Genomic DNA, 19,154 nt, shown 5'->3' on the forward strand with positions numbered 1-19,154 from the left:
ATCCCATTGTGAACCCCAAGATTGTGAACTGTAAAAAACCTGTTATTGTATGGTGTGCCTCAGTCCTAACAAATACCTTTAATCCAACAACTTTCTGTTTATTGTAAACTTTCTGTTTATTGTGGCTCTGCCCTAGAGCACAGCTTTAATCCAAGTGCTTTCGGTACACAGGATTTAATAAAGTTAACCCTAGGTTAAGAGGCAGAGCAAGAAACCAGTTGACAGGGATTAACAGAAAGGAGGGCTTTGAGAGGAGGACATTTAAGACAGCATGAAGAAGGAGGAGCTCTTCAACTCTTTACTTCTTTGGCTCTGGGGCTCTGGGGCTTTTGACTTTCTCCTCCAGGGCTGTTGGCTGAGCTAGCAAGCTCTTTGGCTTTTAGCTTTTTCTTTCTGGGACTTCGGCTGTGTAGGAAGGTCAGCTGGGTGCTTTCTCTGCCTCTCAAGCTTTCACCTCAGCATCTGGCTCCTGAGTTTTCACTGGTAAAATCAAATGGTTGGTATTTTCTTTCTTTATAACAACAGGTTAGTTTGGTCACAATTAAGGTGGTTATTTAAATCAAATGAGGACAGCTGGTGCAGCTCAGTGGGAACAGCAGCGCTTCACGACACACTTTCTTTTTCAATTATCTTCCTAGTTTATATCTAATTTTCAGATACTTAATATAGTATTTTTCCTGAATAAAAAGGTTCACTGTTTTTAAAGTAATAAATGGACATACTTACCAATGTTTTCTTCAGAGAGTCTTAAAATCTCCTGGAACTGGGGTTTTACCTAAGCAATGGAAGACCCATGGATTGATCAGTGGCAAAATATATACATATTACTGATGCAGCTACTTATTTTGCTTAATAGGCTACTGAAATGGTAAGAAATAACATTATGTTTAATTAACAGGTTCAAGATAAAAGATGAAAAAAGAAACTGAAAGCAGGACCTTTAAGGATAAAAGTCAATTAAGGTCAAAAAGCATTTTTTACAGACTAGCTTTTGGTTTCTTTTGTTAAAATAATTTCAAGAAGTTTTTAAGTACTTAAAAATAACTGCCTCCAAAATCTAAATTTAGTGACCACAAAGCTCATTTGCATAATATTATCTGATTAAATATTACATCAGCATATATGATTACAATTATTGGAAAAAAGCATCAGGCTATATTTGGAAGGAATGAAAGAAAATTCCACTCATTTAGAATTTTCATGGCTAGCATATTCCAAATATGAAGTCCATCACAATCCATTATCAATTCCTTCAAAATAAACTTCAAAATTGAACTTCAAATAAGGAATTTTACTTTAGTATCTTAAGCTACAACAAATATTTATTTCAGTTTTTTTTTATTTTTTTAAATTATCACAGAGTTCAAACCACTGATAATTCTGCAGTGTTCAATGCTTAAGTGGCTCCCACTTATTTTTCCAAAGACACACAGCTGTTTATTTAGGAACTGTTGAGCAATTTCTGCTGAAATTAGAAACAAACAGCCTGATGAAGAGTTAAGAACATTTTGCTTTCTCTATGTTAATGTGAAGATCTAGTGTTTGTTTTCCTGTCAGCATCTCAGTCATATTAATTTACACTTTACTGCAGATTATGAGGAAGAGCACTGGGAAAAGATTAATCTACAGAATCATAGCTAAGATTGAATGTCTTCATTTCACAAAACACTAATAATAGGTTATTTAACTTATTAAAGGTCATAGAGCTGAGCAGCTAATCCACGAGAAAAGTCTGAATTTTGTTGTGTTTATTACAAAATAGTTTTCTGCTTTAAATACTGAAATAAAACAGACTTAATGGTATGGAAGAAGAAACTTAGTGTTTTCTATGTGAGTCCTTGATGAAAATCTAGTTATCGCAAACACCCTTTAAAATTCATTCTCTGAGCAACTAGCCTAGCAATAAATATGAACACAACTGGATTAATAAAATTGAAGAAGTTGGATTCAAGTGACCTCCAATTTTAACACCTAAAACAATAAGCAGTGTAGGCCACTGTGACAAACCACAGTGTGGTAATGACTGAGACATACATTTAAGTGTCCATGGTGTTTCTAAGAAGTGGTACCCTTGGGACAACTTTGATAGGCTGCTGTGGCTAATCACCTCAGGTTTTAAAAAGGTGCTACAGGGACAGTCACTTCCAAAATCTGTGATATATGGCAAAAAACTTGATTGCTACTCAAAGATTGGTTTGTTTTCTCCAGCTGACAAACCTTGATAGATCTACTGTGGCAAATCATATTAACTAAATCTCAGAATGCCCTAAGCTGAGGCTAAATATACTACTGAAATTCACTTAGCAGTATTCTAAGACATTAAAGATGCTAAAAGATAAAGAAGACTTCTGTTATTTATTTTGTTAAAGCATTATCATATTACAACTCTGTTTCTTAAATATAAGAAAAGAGGAAATGCAAGTACTTACCTTAGTGTTTGTAAAAATTTTGCCAAATGTCCGGCAAAGACGCCAGAAAAATCTGGAGAATTCATGGACACAGGCAGTTGAGGTGACATTAATTTTGCCCACTATTTCTATAAGCTGTGGCAACCTGAATGTGAAAGGAGAGAAAAACAGCAGGCCATATGTAAACGACTTTCTCCATTCTACTTCCTGCAGCAGGATAGATCTGAAAACCTTCCCTGTGTTCTTTCTCTGTAAGCAAAGGACAGGTTTCAGACCCTTTGAAATGGCATCAAGAATGTACTCTACTAGACCACCTCTTCAAATATCAGTTTTAACTGCCTGCTATAAAATACAGAATCCCCTGCATGTGAAATTCATGGGATTCAAAATCATGGATTTGATACATCACAAAACCTTGGTTTACACAGGATCCATTCTAGACTCAAAACTAATAAATTAGGATACAGTTCAAAATCCCTTATTTCTACTACCACTCAAGGCAGCAGATCAGTTCTGACATAATTAAGATGCAGTCTTCACAGAACATTACATAATCAGTGAGAGTAAGTATTGCCTTCCAACCTTTGCTACTGAAGATGCCAATTTATGTTTGTTAAATTAAATCTATTTTATAAACTTTCTCTCTGTCTTAAGCATAAATATGAGCTAATTTCCATTAAGCTAGTTTAATGTAAAATGGACACAGAGGTGGTAACTTACAATTGATTGACAACCCATAGCAAACTCTCCCAGCCTGTTGTGCCCTCATGTTCCAGCTGGTAATCATAAAGTTGTAGCAGCACTGCCAATTGCTCACGACTTCCAATAATAGTAGACACATCTTGCAGAGGTGACATAGGCCGGGGGAACCTAGTCACTGTAAATGACAGAAGCAAAATAAATCACACAGTAAAAACTAGTTTGAGCACTTAGCTATTCTGTCCAAAGTAAAATAAGGCCTTCATTCTGATACTTAATTAGCTTGTTATAAACTCTAAATATCAAACATGAAGGAGATTTTGAGACCCCCCCATTTAATGAATGAAAATTACATCAATGTAGGTTAAATTGAAATTTGTTCAAAGACTCCAATAAAAATCATCGATTTAGTTAAAAAAAAAACAAACCACATATAATTCTATGATTTTGTTTATGCCAATGAAATAATATAGTAAAAGATATTCTTTAGGGACTGAAGTTAAAAGCAGGAAAAATAAGTTTCATAGGATAAAAAAATGATGTAAAAATATTAAAATCTCAGCTGAACAAATTTCTTTAGTACTTAATTTTCAACATTAAATGTTCTATTAAAAAAATTCAGTCTGTTTAAGTTAATAACAATGAGAAACAGCCAAAGAGGTACAGCAACAGTAACTAAAAACAAAAGATTTTTATTTGGCATAATGAAGACAATCACAAGAAACAACAGTTACATAAATAAGGAGTATGTTCAGAATGGCAAAACAATAAGTGGATGGCAAGAGCTGGCATTCAAGGAATAGTTTGTTAATACACAAAGAATGACAGCACATATATAGGCTGGGCTAGTCTCTGTACACTTCTCCTAAGTCTTCTGTTTGGAAATAAGATTGCTATAGGTGTATTCAGACAGAGTGAGCTCATATAGTGGGTGGGGTCTCTAATATCTAAGGCAGTTCTCAGAAGGTCCTTACTCTTCTAATACCTTCTGTCCTGCAGAGCTATGAGATAACATATTTTTGTTGTTTAAGATACTTGGCCTGAGGTACTTTGTTAAGACTTCAGTAAATAACAGCCAACTAGGAAGAGGAGGAAGGAATTAGAAGGACAAGAAGTACTTCAGTGGGTGGCAGAATTATCTATCTATCTATCTCTAATTTTTTGTTTTTTCAAGACAGGGTTTCTGTGTATAGCCCTGCCTTTTTTGGAAATCACTTGTAGACCAGGCTGGCCTTGAACTCAGAGATCTGCCTGCCTCTGCCTGCTGAGTGTTGGGATTTAAAGTCACCCGTATGTCTGGTAAAAATTTTTTTCATGACCAGGTTTCACTGTGTTCACTGTGTAGCTCTGGCTGGCTAGCCTTAAACTTGCGGAGCTCCCACCTGCCTCTAAAGTCCTGAGATTAAAGGTGTGTGCCAACACGCTTGGCTGGCTGTGAATTCTTTTTTTTAATATAAACTTTTTTTATATTTCTTTTCTAAATTTCTTTTTAAAGATTTATTTATTTTATGTATTTGAGTGCTCTACCTGCATGTATGCCTGCATCACCAGAAGAGAGCATTTGATCACATTATAGATCGTTGTAAGACACCATGTGATTGCTGGGAATTGAACTCAGGACCTTTGGAAGAACAGTCAGTCCTCTTATAAACATTGAGCCATCTCCCCAACTCTTAGCTATGAATTCTTAAGGAGTCTCATCTTTCAAATCTTTATCTTATGAATTTTGATTTTTTAAAAAACTATCCTCAAAACAAGAATTTTTTATCAGAAGCCAGTAAGAAGCACATATAACTTCACAAACTTGAAAATGCTAAAAAAGTATACAAGAACAGCCTGTGTACAGCCTTTCCTGAGGTTTTCTGCTTAGGTGCATGCGGCTGTCAATCACCTGCTACACAGCAAAGGTCATTTATTGGCTACTGAGAGAGTGACTTAATGTACTTTTCTTCTTTCACCCCAACCCCAGTCCTAGGGATTGAACCTAGTACCGCTGTTCATGTATTAGGCAAACATTCTGTCAACTGTATTCCCAGCCTGACTTTATGAGTGTCTGAAGGTAAGTCATTTTCTTTCTATAGAGGGCGAAAAAGAAAATCTTGACACATGCCTGTTTCTTCTTAACATGAACACAGCAGGAAATTATACTTACTATCAAACATTATAATTATTTTTATTTTACCCTATATAACCAACAAACAAGCAAAGCCAAGCAAGCAAGCAACCCATCTAGCCAGTGGTTAATAGAAGCATAAATATTACAGAATAATCTCGCATGACTTACACTCATAAAAGATGAAACTATAACATTAATCTGAGGCCTTAATAATCTCTGAATATAAGATTCTATATATTACTCATACAGTACATTTTAGTAACTGTGCTGACATATAATGATTAGAATAAAAACTACTCTTTGGGAAGCTAAACTGGCAATACTCTATACCTTCTTTCAAGACCTGGGTCCAATACCTTCGATTTGTGGTGCTTCACCATGCAGCTTGGCTTTGCTGGAGAAAGGAGCATTCTGCAGCACTAACGCGAAAAGAGACGGGATCAAGGACTGCAAGGCAGAAAGGTACATGTGGAGCTTGTGCTCGTCCAGCCCATGCTCTCCTTCCTAAAACATAAATGGTGGGAGGTAATCTTAGGCTCTTGAAATCACACTGTAAGTTAGATATTTGACTCCCTTTCTATGGCAAATAAACATTTAACCATAACAAAGTACACAAAAAGCAAGGCCTGATTAATTATCAGATAGAAAGAATGCAAATACTTAAATATGCATGCCTTCAATCCTAGCACTTGGGGAGGCAGAGGTAGGCGGATCTCTGTGAGTTTGAAGCCAACCTGGTCTACAAGGTGAGCCCAGGAAAGCCAGCTCTACACAGAGAAACCCTGTCTTGAAAAATTAAAAACAACAAAAACCAAAAAAAAAAAAAACCCTCTAGATTTATTGAACAAGCTACTTTGTCTTAAAGTGTCCACTGTGAAATTTAGAACAAACAGCCACTTTTTAGATTTAAACAAATATACATATACATATGAGGTTACCTACTGAATACTTGTATGATTTAAGAGAAAAAAAAAACCTTATAAAGCACAAAGCATAAGAGTATGGAGTCAGAAACCAATTATCAACTGTTGTATGACAGCTGGGGACCCTGAGAGATTACTTAAGCATCAAATCCTTATTTCTATTTAATACACAAGATAAATTTCAAAGGGTTCTAAGAGTGAAACAGCTTTTTTTTTTTTAATCTAAGATCTTAGCAGTATATACAAGCATTCATGAAATATTAGCTTCTCCAATAGCCTCTCAAGGAACATTTAGAACACAAATTCTAAAGTGTCTACTACTTCTCAACTTTTCCTCAACTCTTCTATCTGAGCAAAATGAAGTTCTCTTTAAGAGCGTATGTTGGAAAAAGCATACTTACAGAAGGCAACAGAGACTGAGCATTTAGTCATCTCTGCAACCTGAAACTGGAGCTGATGTGTTATGTAAAACAGTCATGTCCTCAGAGTATCCGGGAAGAATTGGTTTTGTGAATAATGTTTGTACTATGGCCAGGAATGTGCTAATTCACCTAACAAGTGCTCACTGTGTCCCCCTCTCTTCTAGCCTCTCAAATCTCTCTTTAGTAGTGATGTGTTAAGACTATTTGTGTCTGCTCCCGGTATTTCTCGAAGATGGTCTAGAATGGGCCCTTTAAGCTGTTAGGAGCTGTATAAAACAAGGGAAGAACTCACCCTGAGAAGCTTTTCAATCTTGCTCAGTAGTGTAGGTATAAGATGAGACTGCAAATTTCCAAGTTCCGTCGTCCATGCAGCATAAGCTGGTAAAAATACTTGGTGTGTTGCACTAACGACTCTTTCTGAGGGATCACCCAGGGCCGAAAGCAACAATTCAAAGCCCTGAAAAACAAACAGGCAAGTGGCAACTGTTAAAAGAATAACTTTCAAAAAAAAAAAACAAAAAAACCAAACAAAAAACCTAATAAAATGCAGCAAATATGTATTTCAAGAAATTCAGAAAATATTAAGTGTTAATGTATCCACGAGTAGGTAGAGATGGGTTGGAAAATATGCACACTCATTTCCAGCTTCCTGATAGCTGCTGGATTGAAAGTAGCTGTCATTCTCGCTGACTACATCTATACACCATCTCGCCTGCAGAATGCCAAGTGTTTGAATCAGTACATTATTTGGAATTTATAATAGGGAAAAAGCAGTTCCTGCTAAAAAAACATACCTGTTGATATTTGTCAGGATCATCAATGTAGCCCATAATGATACCTAGGCTTTTGATCACAGCTTCTCTGACCAAATCTGCCTTATCTTCCATTAACATCTGTTGCAGCATTGAAAGAACCAAGGAGCTACGGATTTCTTTCTGAAAATAACCAATATGTTATTTAATGATTTATTTATGCTGCTATTTAATATGGTAATATTTAATAATGTTGTACCTTAGCTTACTTTTAATTCAATTTATTTTTATTCATAAATACTGTATGTGTGTGTATGTGCTGTGCATGTGTGAGAGAGAGGTGGGGGGGTGGTTGTGCACAGTAGGTCAATGCCCATGGCAGCCAGCAGAGAGTGTTGGAGACCCTAGCACTGGAGTTATAGGTGGTTGTGAGACATCTGATGTGAAGGCTGGGAACTCAGAGCTTCATAAGTGCCAGGCATGGCTCAACCACTGAGCTAAACCTCCAACACCCCACACTACTCTCTCCAGTTATGCTAAAGAATCAGCTTAATTAAGGGCTGAGATTAAAATAAAGTTATCAGAAGCTGAGAAGACAGCTCAGAAGTTAAGAACACTGGAATGTTGTTATTCTGTTCCTAGCACCCATGTCAGCAGCTCACAACCACCTGTTAACTCTCACCACAGATGTAACATATTGCCTCCTTGGTCACCTGCATTCATGTATGTAGCCCCTATCACTGCCTTCATACATAATTAAGCTACTAATATCCAAGTTCACACCCCTTTGTAGTTACTGAAACTTGTTTAAGTTATAAGATTAAGCAAGCCTAAACTTGTTTTGGCACCTTCAAGATATAAAATAAAAACAAAGATCTGGCATTTGTTTTGATTTTTCCTTAAGTCTTCTCAAGTGAACAAAACAAACATTTTTTTATTTGTTTTGTTTTTTTTGAGACAGGGTGTCTCTGTGTAGCCTTGATGTTCTGGACTCCCTTTGTAGACCAGGCTGGCCTTGAATTCACAGAGATCCGCCTGCCTCTGCCTCCCTGAGTGCTACCATTACAGCTGTGCACCACGGTGCCCACAAACATTTAAAACTGTGAGCTGGTTGTATTGATGTAGACCTGTAATTTCAGCACATGGGTGGTGGATGCAGAGGATCAGAAGTTCAAGGTCATCTTCTACATAGCATGTTTCAGATTGTCCAGGATTAGAATGAGAATGATTCTCACAAAAACCAAACCAAACCAAACCAAATCCCATAACTAATAATGATACTTAAAAATCTCATTGCTCCACTTCGGACTGAAAGTTTCTGTTAACATATACCTTATTCATTTGGGAAAGAAAACCTAAAGTTTTCTTAGGTTTTTCTTACATAAAGTTATGTAGATTTCTTCAAAAGCAGCACATTTTATCATTAAAAAATCTACTAATTTATATTATTAAAAAGCTTTTATACATTTAAAAGCTAATGGTGGTAGATAAAAATTTCCCACAATTCTAGAAACCACTTAAGATCAGTTTTTAAGATCTGATCTTAAAAGAAAGAGACTTGTCTATTTGTTTTACTTCAAGTGCAACTTCACGAAAATGAATATATCTGTCACACACCCAAGTTTGAATAAACATAGCTTGACAGTTTATGATTCTGCTGAGAAAAACTGATAGCCCAGGAAAAACCAGTTACTGCCCGCAGTACTCAAATAAGCACATAAGTGATTTTCCTGAAAACCCTGCCAAACCTCAGTATGCTGTCAAAGTGTGTTCAATTATCACTTTCGCTTTTGTGCCATAGCATATTACAAAGATTCATGGCTTAAAATTTGGTAAAATTGACAGTTTCACTGATTAAGCAAAATCTCTCTCTCTTTTTAAATGAAACTAGTTTGTTTTGGGAAGGTGGAGCTGTGAAGAATACTATCCTTATCAGGACATTTGAGCCCTACCTCTCTGATCAGTGCCATGCAGGAGCACTCCTGCCCACCACTACTTCTGTACCAACACTGCATGTATAAGTATATGAGAGAGAGAGAGAGAAAAAAAAAGATCTTATTAGGAAAGTAAGATCCACCTCTTTGAAAGAACCACAAGGAACTTCCTAGGGTTCTCAGAACATACTGGCAGAATCACCAGGATAGTTAAATATATTAATATGCATGCACAAACAATTAGAAAGCACTTATCTAAAAAATTATAATAGCGTAAGCCTTTTCCCCCATCTCTTTATTTTATTAAAGTAACACGGCTAAAGAATTTGGGTTACAGTATATGACAAGACACTCTTTACTACTAAATAGGAAAAAAAAATAAGGAAACAATTCTTACAGGAAGGTAAGGTGCCAGTGCTCCACAGGACTCTGCCACAAGCAGACGTCTTTCTGGATATTTGTGATTAATCTGGAGTAAAAAACAAGCACATCAGTCAAGTGTAAGCAACACACCCCCTCTTCTTCAAAAAGACAATAACTCTTCACCATAATCCTGCTAAGAATACAATACACTGTCTTCCTTTCCCACTTCTGGGAATACCTGGATCAGGAATAAAGGAATCAAGGACAGTCTAAACATCAAGGCACAAGGATATCTGTTAAAGAAAAAAGGGAAAATCAAAGACGAAGAATTGGCAAGGTATCTAGAAATTATGTGTTTGCCTAGGACTAGGCTTTTCTTAGGATGTCAGAGGAAGCAAGATTCTTTCCTAGTGACAGAAGCAGTTGGAAAAATCTTGCTTCTGGACCTAAAGACATGGCTAGAGATAGACACCAGTCTCTTTCTAACAGGGCTAGGAAACAGGTTAATTATGACTTAATCAGCTAGATGAGAACTGTTTTTGTTTTAAGATTTCTTTCCTGTTTGTATATGCAAAACAGTGGAGTTTTGCCATGTGCTGACTCCATTAAAAAAAAAAAAAAAAGGACACAAACTGGGTTTTGTCCCCATATGTCTTCTTCATAGAATATAAATCTTTCTTTGATTATATCTGTTCTCATTTTCCCATATCAAAAGGTGACATAATTTAATAGTTTTGGATGCCTAAAATTAAGAAAAAGAAATTATATAGAAATCTACTGGGCAACAAACTAAAGGTAGGTAGCCCTGATCCCTGATTACAAAGGTTACAAGATAGACATGGCAGAGATGTGTGGAACTAATATCTTGGAGCTAAGTTTAATCCACTTACAATTGCTCTGCTTAGAGTAAGACTGAATTTCATAGTGTGCTGCACTTGAAGTTTCATCTCATTCCTTTGCAGTTTAGTATACTGTGTCTCATTTAAGTATACACACAAAATCAATTGTATTTCTGCAATTAACAAAAGAAAAAAGATTCTCTTTCGCTTTACAACTAAAGTACTTAGGAATGAAACATAAAATGTACGTTCTGAAAACTCTAAGCCAGTGTTGTTGGATAGTTTAAGACTCTGACTAATAGAAAGGTACCTTAAACTCAGAATAGAAACTTAGATGATTAGGATAGAAATCCTCTCCAGATCAATCTATAGAATCATTAAATTATTTTAAAAGCCAGGCAGTGTTGGCACATGCCTTTAATTCCAGAACTTGGGAGGCAGGCAGATCTCTGTTTAAGGCTGGCCTGGTCTACAGGTGAGTTCCAGGACAACCAAGGCTACACAGAGAAATCCTGTTATAAACAAACAAACACCCCAGCTGGCTTATTTACAGAAATGAGAAGCAGATTCATATGGATATTTAAAAGACCCATAGTAGCCCCAGCAAACGTGGCAGTACATTTGTGTTGGGGTAATAAAAAAGCTTTAAGCTTCAAATTGGATGCAGAGATGCACATAACACTTTCTGAACATACCAGAACCATTCAGTGATAGACTCCCGGTGGCACTGTAATTAACACCTTTAAAAAAATTATCTATCTATCTATCTATCTATCTATCTATCTATCTATCTATCTATCTATCTACCTAACTACCTACCTTATCTATTGGTGCTTTTGAGAAAGTAGTCCAGGCTTGCTTTGAATTCACTATTATAGCTCAGGTTGGCCTAGAACTCACATCATCTTTTGATGGTGAGCCTCACCAGTACTAAAATTACAGACACGTACTACCACTACTACCACTACACACACACACACACACACACACACACACACACACACGGACTTTACCTCTTCCTCTAGCTCAAACAAACACTGCAGGGACTTTGTACCTGCTGCTCTTTACTCTTTACCCAGACTCTTGGATCAAAGACTTCCTCAGAGGAAGACAATATGCTTTATTATGTTCAACCTCCTACCTTGTTTTTCTTCACATATACCAACACAAGACAGCATGTCATGTCTATGCTCATCTCCTCATAAAGATATCTTTCTTTTTCTTCACACTGTTTTCCTAGTTACTATACCAGTACCTGGCTTGGGAATTTGTGTTTTCTAAGTATCTGCTGAATAAACGAATAAAGCAAAGCATCCCAGAGTATTTATTTTTGTAAATAAACCATATCCTCGGCTATTGACAGTAGCCCATAATTTACATTCCATGGATTTTCTCACAGCATTTTAAAAAGAAAATATAAACCTTCAAGAATAAGAACAAAATACTATGAAAGCCATATGGTTAACTTACCTGTTCCCAACACTGTGGTAAAAGTTCAGCCTCCACCCGTGTTGGTCCGACATGACGTGCAAACGCCACACAACCTGTCAGGATCATTTGCCTGAGAAATAATAGGAAAAAAAATTGTATGTATATTACAAAACAGAACTATGACCACAAGTAAAAGGAGTTAAAAAAGAGTGGTAGCACCCCCTTTAGTGCTTAGGAGGCAAGGTACTCAGATCTCTGTGAGTGGAGGACAGTCTGGTGTCTACAAGTTCCAGGCCAGCAAGTGCTACATGGCGAGACCCTGTCTTAAAAAAAATAAAATAAAATAAAATTAAATTAAAAAACAAACAAGAGGCTTGGCACATACCCCTGCAATCCCAACAACTAGGGAGGCAGAGGCAGGTGGATTTCTGTGAGTTTGAGGCCAGCAGGTCTACAAAGTAAGTCCAGGACAGCCAAGGCTACCCAGAGAACCCTGTTTTGAAAAAAACAACAAAACAAACAAACAAGAAAGTCAATTCTAAGCATTCTTACTTCTGTTTCTCAATTTGTCAAGTTAATGTCTTTATTATGTATTATAAAAACTTTCTACTCACTAAAATCCAGATTTACAAATATGAACAGATATATATTGCTTTTATTTTTCATTCACAGTGCTGAGGACCAAATCCAGAGCCTCACCTTTGTGAATTTTACTAACTCTAATTCCCTTTCACTTACATCACCTGTTTCTATTTCACAGTTTTTCTTTTTTTATTTTTCTATACCCCTCCCCCTACACACCTTAGAAAGCCAGGTTAATTAAAGCAAATAAAAGGAAATATAACAAAGATATTCTGTCACCTGCCTCCTCAAGAGAGATTTCTAAGAACTGATTATTTTTGTACCAACTACATACATATACATATGTGTTCCATACATGTCTGTTAATTACAGTTACTCAATTTTCTTATGATAGCACATGCCTTTAATCTCAGCACTGAGAAGGCGGAGGTAGGCGGATCTCTCTGAGTTTGAGGCCAGCCTGGTCTACAAAGTGAGTCAACAACAGCCAATGCTACACAGATTCCCTGTCTCAAAAAACAAAAAACAAAAACAAAAAAACCACATTAAAAGAAATAAAGAAAGAAAGAAAGCCATTTTGTTAATTTTTCAGAGTCCCTGCAGAAGAACAGGAACAAGTTCACTGGCTACAGTACTTTCAAAACTTTATTGTCCATTACAAATATGTTTGTATAGCACCACGTGGTTCCTCAGGATCACACCAGTTTCTGAGTGAGTCAAGTATGTTCTTTCAACAACAGTCAGGTGAAAACTACAGCAGTGGACAGGGCAGAGCTACCTGGAAGAGATCCTTCCTGAAGCATTCATACAGCCCGAAAAGGCAGCAGTCAAAAACAAATAGCGCAGAGTGGAATTGCCATTTGACAGCATCCTCCATGCAGGAGCTCAAGGGACTGTTTTTGATCAAGCAAGTATATTGACTACCTTAAGAAGTAAAATGTTCAGCTGGGTGTGATAGCCTTTCATCTCCAAAGGCAGAGGCAGGCGGATTTCTGTGAGTTGGTGGCCAGCCTGATCTACAGAGTGAGTTCAGGGCAGCCAGGGCTACACACAGAGAAACCCTGTCTCAGAACACACATGCACAGAAGCGAGTGCACACACGCACGCACACACACACGCACACGCTCACGCACACACACACACACACAAGTAAAATGTTCAAGCACTAAGGAAAGCTGCAAGGTAGCCTGAAGAAAGCAGCCTGTCAGCAGAGAAACTAAAAACCATTATATAAAATAATGTGCCCGATGAGAAAAAACATGTTTGCCTTAATAATAAGAGATTTTGCTTGTGTTTTGTAAAACAGAGTTGTGCTTCGTTAAGTATTTATCTAATTTTAGGGTGTTTTCTGACGATCTGCTTGTGTAAAACCATAAACAAGTGAGTTGTAAGGCATAAAGTCGGGAAGTTAAAGTAGAAGGAGCTCCAAAGTTATAAGCTTATATATCCTGAAATTCACAGTATGTCTCTTTCATTCTTAGTAGACTGTACTCAAGAGCAAGTGGAGAGATGTGTCATCAGGACACAGCCAGAGTTAGCTGACACTAGCTGCCTGTACATGTACTAGCCAAGTAGGAATGAGGAGAATTACATCACTGTAGAAATACTATTCAGTTTGAAAGTTTTCTAAGAATAGTTTGGTGATTCTATACAGGAAAACGCATATCTTATTTTCTTCTTTTAAAAAATGCCTTTCCTTGTCTTGATAATTTAGTACTGAAATACTTTCTTTGAATTTTTAGTTTCGGTATATAAGACAAAATTTAAACATAACCATAGAAGAAATTTTCCTAACCTAAAGAGATGCCTATAAAACTGTAAGACCTCTACAGAACACCAAATAAATTGGACCAAAAAAGAAAATCCTCCTGCTGCATAATAATCAAAACACTAAATGTACAGAACAAAGATAGAATATTAAAAGCTGCAAGAGATAAGGAACAAATAACATATAATAATAACAAAACCTCTAAATATACATAACAAAGATAGAATATTTTTTTGAAATTAAAAAAATTTTTTAGTATTAGTTACAGTTTTATTAACTTTGTAATCCCAGCTGTATCCCACTCCCTCATTCCCTCCCAATTCCACCCTCCCTCCCTCATTTCCTCCCTGCCCCTTCCCAAGTCCACTAATAAGGGAGGACCTCCTTCCCTTTCATCTGACCCTGGTTTATCAGTTATCTTCAGGACTGGCTGCAAAGTCCTCCTCTGTGGCCTAGTAGAGCTGCTCCTCCCTCAGGGGGAGGTCAAAGAGCCAGCCATTGAGTTCATGTCAGAAATAGTCCCTGTTCCCCTTACTAGGGTAACCTACTTGGATACTGAGCTACCATGGGCTACATCCAAGCAGAGGAAGACCCCTGTGCCTAGATATATTTGGTCCTTGTGGAGCTCCTGTCCTCTCCAGTTCATATTAACTCCCCCTTCTTTCTTATGATTCCCTACACTCTGCCGAAGGTTTGGTTATGAGTCTTAGTATCTGCTTTGATATGCTAGGTAGTCTTTCAGAGGCCCTCTGTGGTAGGCTCCTGTCCAGTTGTTTGTTTTCTCCTACATCCAATGTCCATCCCATTTGTCTTTCTAAGTGAGGATTGATCATCTTATCCCGGGGCCTCTTTCTTGTTTATCTTCTTTAGGTGTACATATTTTAGTATGTAGATCTATATAAGTGAGTATATACCGTGTGTCTTTCTGCTTTTGGGATACCTCACTCAGGATGATCTTTTTAAGGTCCCACCATTTGCCTGCAAATTTCATGATTTCCTTGTTTTTAATTGCCGAGTAGTATTCCATTGTGTAAAAGTACCACAATTTCTGTATCCATTCCTCAACTGAGGGACATCTGGGTTGTTTCCAGGTTCTGGCTATTACAAATAAAGCTGCTACAAACATGGTTGAGCAAATGTCCTTGTTGTGTACTTGAGCATAAATGATTTTACTTTATGTACCAGTGCTCTATCTGCATGTACACCCGCATGCCAGAGAGGGCAGTAGAGGGCGTAGATGGTTGTGAGCCACCATGTGGTTTCTGAGATCGAACTCAGGACCTCTGGGAGAGCAGACAATGAATGCTCTTAAATGAGCCATCTCTCCAGCCCCACAAAGATAGAATATTAAAAGCTGCAAGAGATAAGGGCCAAGTAGGATAAAATGGCAGACCTACTAGGATTATATCAGACTACTCAACAGAAAATTTAAAAGCCAAAAGGGCCTGGGCAGATACCTTAGATACCACAGATGCCAGCCCAGACTACTATGTTTAGCAAAACATTAAATTACCATAAATGGAGAAAACCAAATTTAAACAATATCTTTCCATTAACCCAGCCCTTATAGAGGATACTAGAAGAAAAACTCTAATACAACAAAGATAAGTACACCCAAAAAAACACAGGAAATAAACAATTTCACACCAGCAACAACAAAAGGGAAGGATACATACTTGCACTACTACCACCAAAATCAAAATTACATGAACCAATAATCACTGGTCATTAATATTTCTCCACATCAATGGACTCAATTCCCCAATAAAAAGACACAAGGCTAACAGAGTGGATGCAAAACAGGACCCATCATTCTACTGCATATAAGAAACACCTCAGCAACAAAGATAGACACTATCTCAGTGTAAAGGGCTGGAAAAAGGTTTTCTAAGCAAACAGACCAAGAAACAAGCAGGAGTCTAATATCTAATAAAATAGACTTTCCACAAAAATTAATCAAAAGAGATGGGGAAGGACACTTTATACTCATCAAAGGAAAAATCCACCAAGATGACGTCTCAGCTCTGAACACCCCAAATGCAAGGGCACCCACATTTGTAAAAGAAACATTACTAAAGCTTAAATCACACATTGAACCCCACACATTAACAATGGGAGACTTCGACACCACACTCTCACCAATGGACAAGTTAACTACACAAAGAAATTATGAAATTAACCGACATTGTGAATCAAATGGACTTAGCAGATATCTATAGAACATTTCACCCAAACACAAGAATATACCTTCTCAGCATCTCATGGAACATTCTCCAAAACTGACCATATACTTTGTGATAAAGCAAGCCTCAACATATACAACAAGATAAAACTGAACAACTCTCTACTCAATGACCATTGGGTCAGGAAAGAAATAAAAATAAAGAAAGAAATAAAAGACTTTATAGAACTCAACAAAATAAAGGCACAACATAGCCAAGCAGATGGGACACATTGAAAGCAGTGCTAAGAGGAAACTTCATAGCATAGATGCCTTCGGAAAGAAATTGGAGAGATCACATACTAGGTACGTAACAATACATTTGAATACTCCAGAACAAAAAGAAGCAAACACACCCAAGGGGAGTAGTAGCAGGAAATAATTAAAGTCAGGGCTGAAATCAATAACTTAGAAACAAAGAGAATGATACAAAGAATCAACGAAACTAAAAGCTGGTTCTTTGAGAAAAATCAACAAGATAGACAAACCCTTAGCCAAATTAACTAAGAGAGAGTGATAATATCCAAATTAAAAAAAAATCAGAAAGAAAAGGAGGACATAACAATAGACACTAAGGAAATCCAAAGAATCATTAGATCTTCAAAAGTCTATACTCCACAAAATTGAACAATCTAAATGAAATGGATAATCTTCTAGCTAAGTATCACTTAGCAAATTTAAATCAAGATTAGGTAAACAATTTAAATAGACCTATATCCCCTAAGGAAATAGAAAGAGTTATTAAAAGTCTCCCAACCAAAAATAGCCCTGAGCCATGTGGTTTTATCTCCCAATACTACAATACATTGGTTTATCCACTAATACTCCTCAAACTATTTCACAAAATAGAAAATAAAGGAACATTGTCAAACTAATTCTATGAAGCTACAGTCACCTTGACTGTAAACTACACAAAGATTCAACCAAGAAAGAAAAGTTCAGATTAATCTCCCTCATGAACATTGATGCAAAAATATTCAATTAAATACTTGCAAACCAAATCCAAGAACACATCAAAAACATGATCAAGTAGGCTTCATCCCAGGGAAGCAGGGATGACTCAACATAATGAAAATCCATCAACATAATCCACCCTATAAACAAACTGAAAGAAAAAAACAACACATGATCATCTCATCAGATGCTGAAAAAGCCTTTGACAAAATCCATTTTATGATAAACCCCTTTACGATCAACGTTTTAGAGAGGTCAGAGATTCAAAGCCCATATTTAAACCAATGTACAGCAAGCCAATAGTCAACATCAAATTAAGTGGAGAAAAACTTAAAGGAATTCCACTAAAATCAGGAACAAGATAAAGCTGTTCACTCTTTCAATACCTATTCACCATAGTATTTAAAGTCCTACTGAGTGCAATAAGACAACTAAAGGAGATCAAGAGGATACAAATTGGAAAAGAAGAAGTCAAACTATCACTATTAGCTGATGATATGATAGTATACATAAGAAATCCCCAAAATTGTACCCCAGAACTACAACTGATGAACACCTTCAGCAAAGTGGCTGGATACAGAATCAACTAAAAACAAAAACAACAAACAAACAAAAAACTAGTAGCCCTCCTTTATAAAAATAATAAATGGGCTGAAAAAGAAATTAGGGAAACAATACCCTTCACAATAACCACAAATATAAAATATCCTGGTGTAACTCTAACCAAGCAAGTGAAAGACTTGTATGACAAGAACTTTAAGTCTCTGAAGAAAGAAACTGAAGAAGATATCAGAGGATGAAAAGATCTCCCATGCTTATGGATCAGTAAAATTAACAGAGTAAAGATGGCCATTTTATCAAAAGCAATCTATATATTCAGTGCAATTCCCAACAACAGTGCAACATGATTCTTTACAGAACGCGAAAGGTCTATAAATTCTCAACTTCATATGGAAAAACAATCTTTATCCAGGATAAAGAAAACAATATTGTACATTTTCAAAGAACTTCTGGAGGTATCACCATTCCTGATTTCAAGGTCTACTACAAAGCAATAGTAATAAAAGCCACATGGTATCGGCATAAAAACAGACAGCTTAATCAATGGAATTGAATCAAAGACCTGGAAATAAGCCCACATACCTACAGACACTTGATTTTTGACAAAAAAGCCAAAACCATACAATGGAAAGTAGCACCTTCAACAAATGGTACTGGTCTGACTGGATGTCAGCATGTGTAAGTATGCAAATAGATCCATATTTATCACTGTGTACAAAACTCAAGTACAAGCAGATCAAAAACTTCAACATAAAGCCAGATACACTAAATCTGTTAGAAGAGAAAGTGGGGGAAGAGCCTTGAACTCATTGGCACAGGAAACAGCTTCCTGAACAAAATACCAACCTAGGCTCTAACAGTATCAATTTATAAATGGGGCCTCATGAAACTGAAAAGCTTCTGTAAGGAAAGGAAACTGTCAAAAGAATAAGATAGTAGCCTAAAAATTGGGAAAATATCTTTACCAACCCTACATCTGACAGAGGGCTAATATACAAAATATATAATAAATTCAAGAAATTAAACACCAACAAATGAAATAATCCAATTAAAATATGGGGTACAGAGAGGGCTGGAGAGATGGCTCAGTGGTTAAGAGCAGTAGCTGCACTTCCAAAGAACCCGGGTTCCATTCCCAGCAACCACATGGCAGTTCACAACTGTTTATAACATGGTCTCAT

At 36.7% G+C, this 19,154-nt stretch overlaps 1 protein-coding gene across 6 annotated transcripts in view; it reads right to left on the reverse strand.

Annotated features, from left to right (window-relative positions):
* Relch (RAB11 binding and LisH domain, coiled-coil and HEAT repeat containing) overlaps positions 1-19,154 on the reverse strand; it is a 91,037-nt gene that overhangs the window by 25,547 nt on the left and 46,336 nt on the right. For all 6 annotated transcript variants that reach the window (XR_002477031.2, XM_021654000.2, XM_021653996.2 and 3 more), the window contains 8 exons: positions 11,927-12,017; positions 9,652-9,723; positions 7,363-7,503; positions 6,861-7,025; positions 5,580-5,727; positions 3,129-3,285; positions 2,430-2,553; positions 727-775 (listed from right to left, as the gene is read on the reverse strand). Coding sequence is in view for 5 of the 6 variants with exons in the window: in XM_021654000.2 (XP_021509675.1) it covers positions 727-775; positions 2,430-2,553; positions 3,129-3,285; positions 5,580-5,727; positions 6,861-7,025; positions 7,363-7,503; positions 9,652-9,723; positions 11,927-12,017 (947 nt within the window). In the remaining variant the exon portion in view is untranslated. The remainder of the gene's footprint in view (positions 1-726; positions 776-2,429; positions 2,554-3,128; positions 3,286-5,579; positions 5,728-6,860; positions 7,026-7,362; positions 7,504-9,651; positions 9,724-11,926; positions 12,018-19,154) is intronic.

The sequence above is a fragment of the Meriones unguiculatus genome, chromosome 18, assembly GCF_030254825.1.
Source record: "Meriones unguiculatus strain TT.TT164.6M chromosome 18, Bangor_MerUng_6.1, whole genome shotgun sequence".
In the NCBI taxonomy this organism is placed as follows: domain Eukaryota; kingdom Metazoa; phylum Chordata; class Mammalia; order Rodentia; family Muridae; genus Meriones; species Meriones unguiculatus.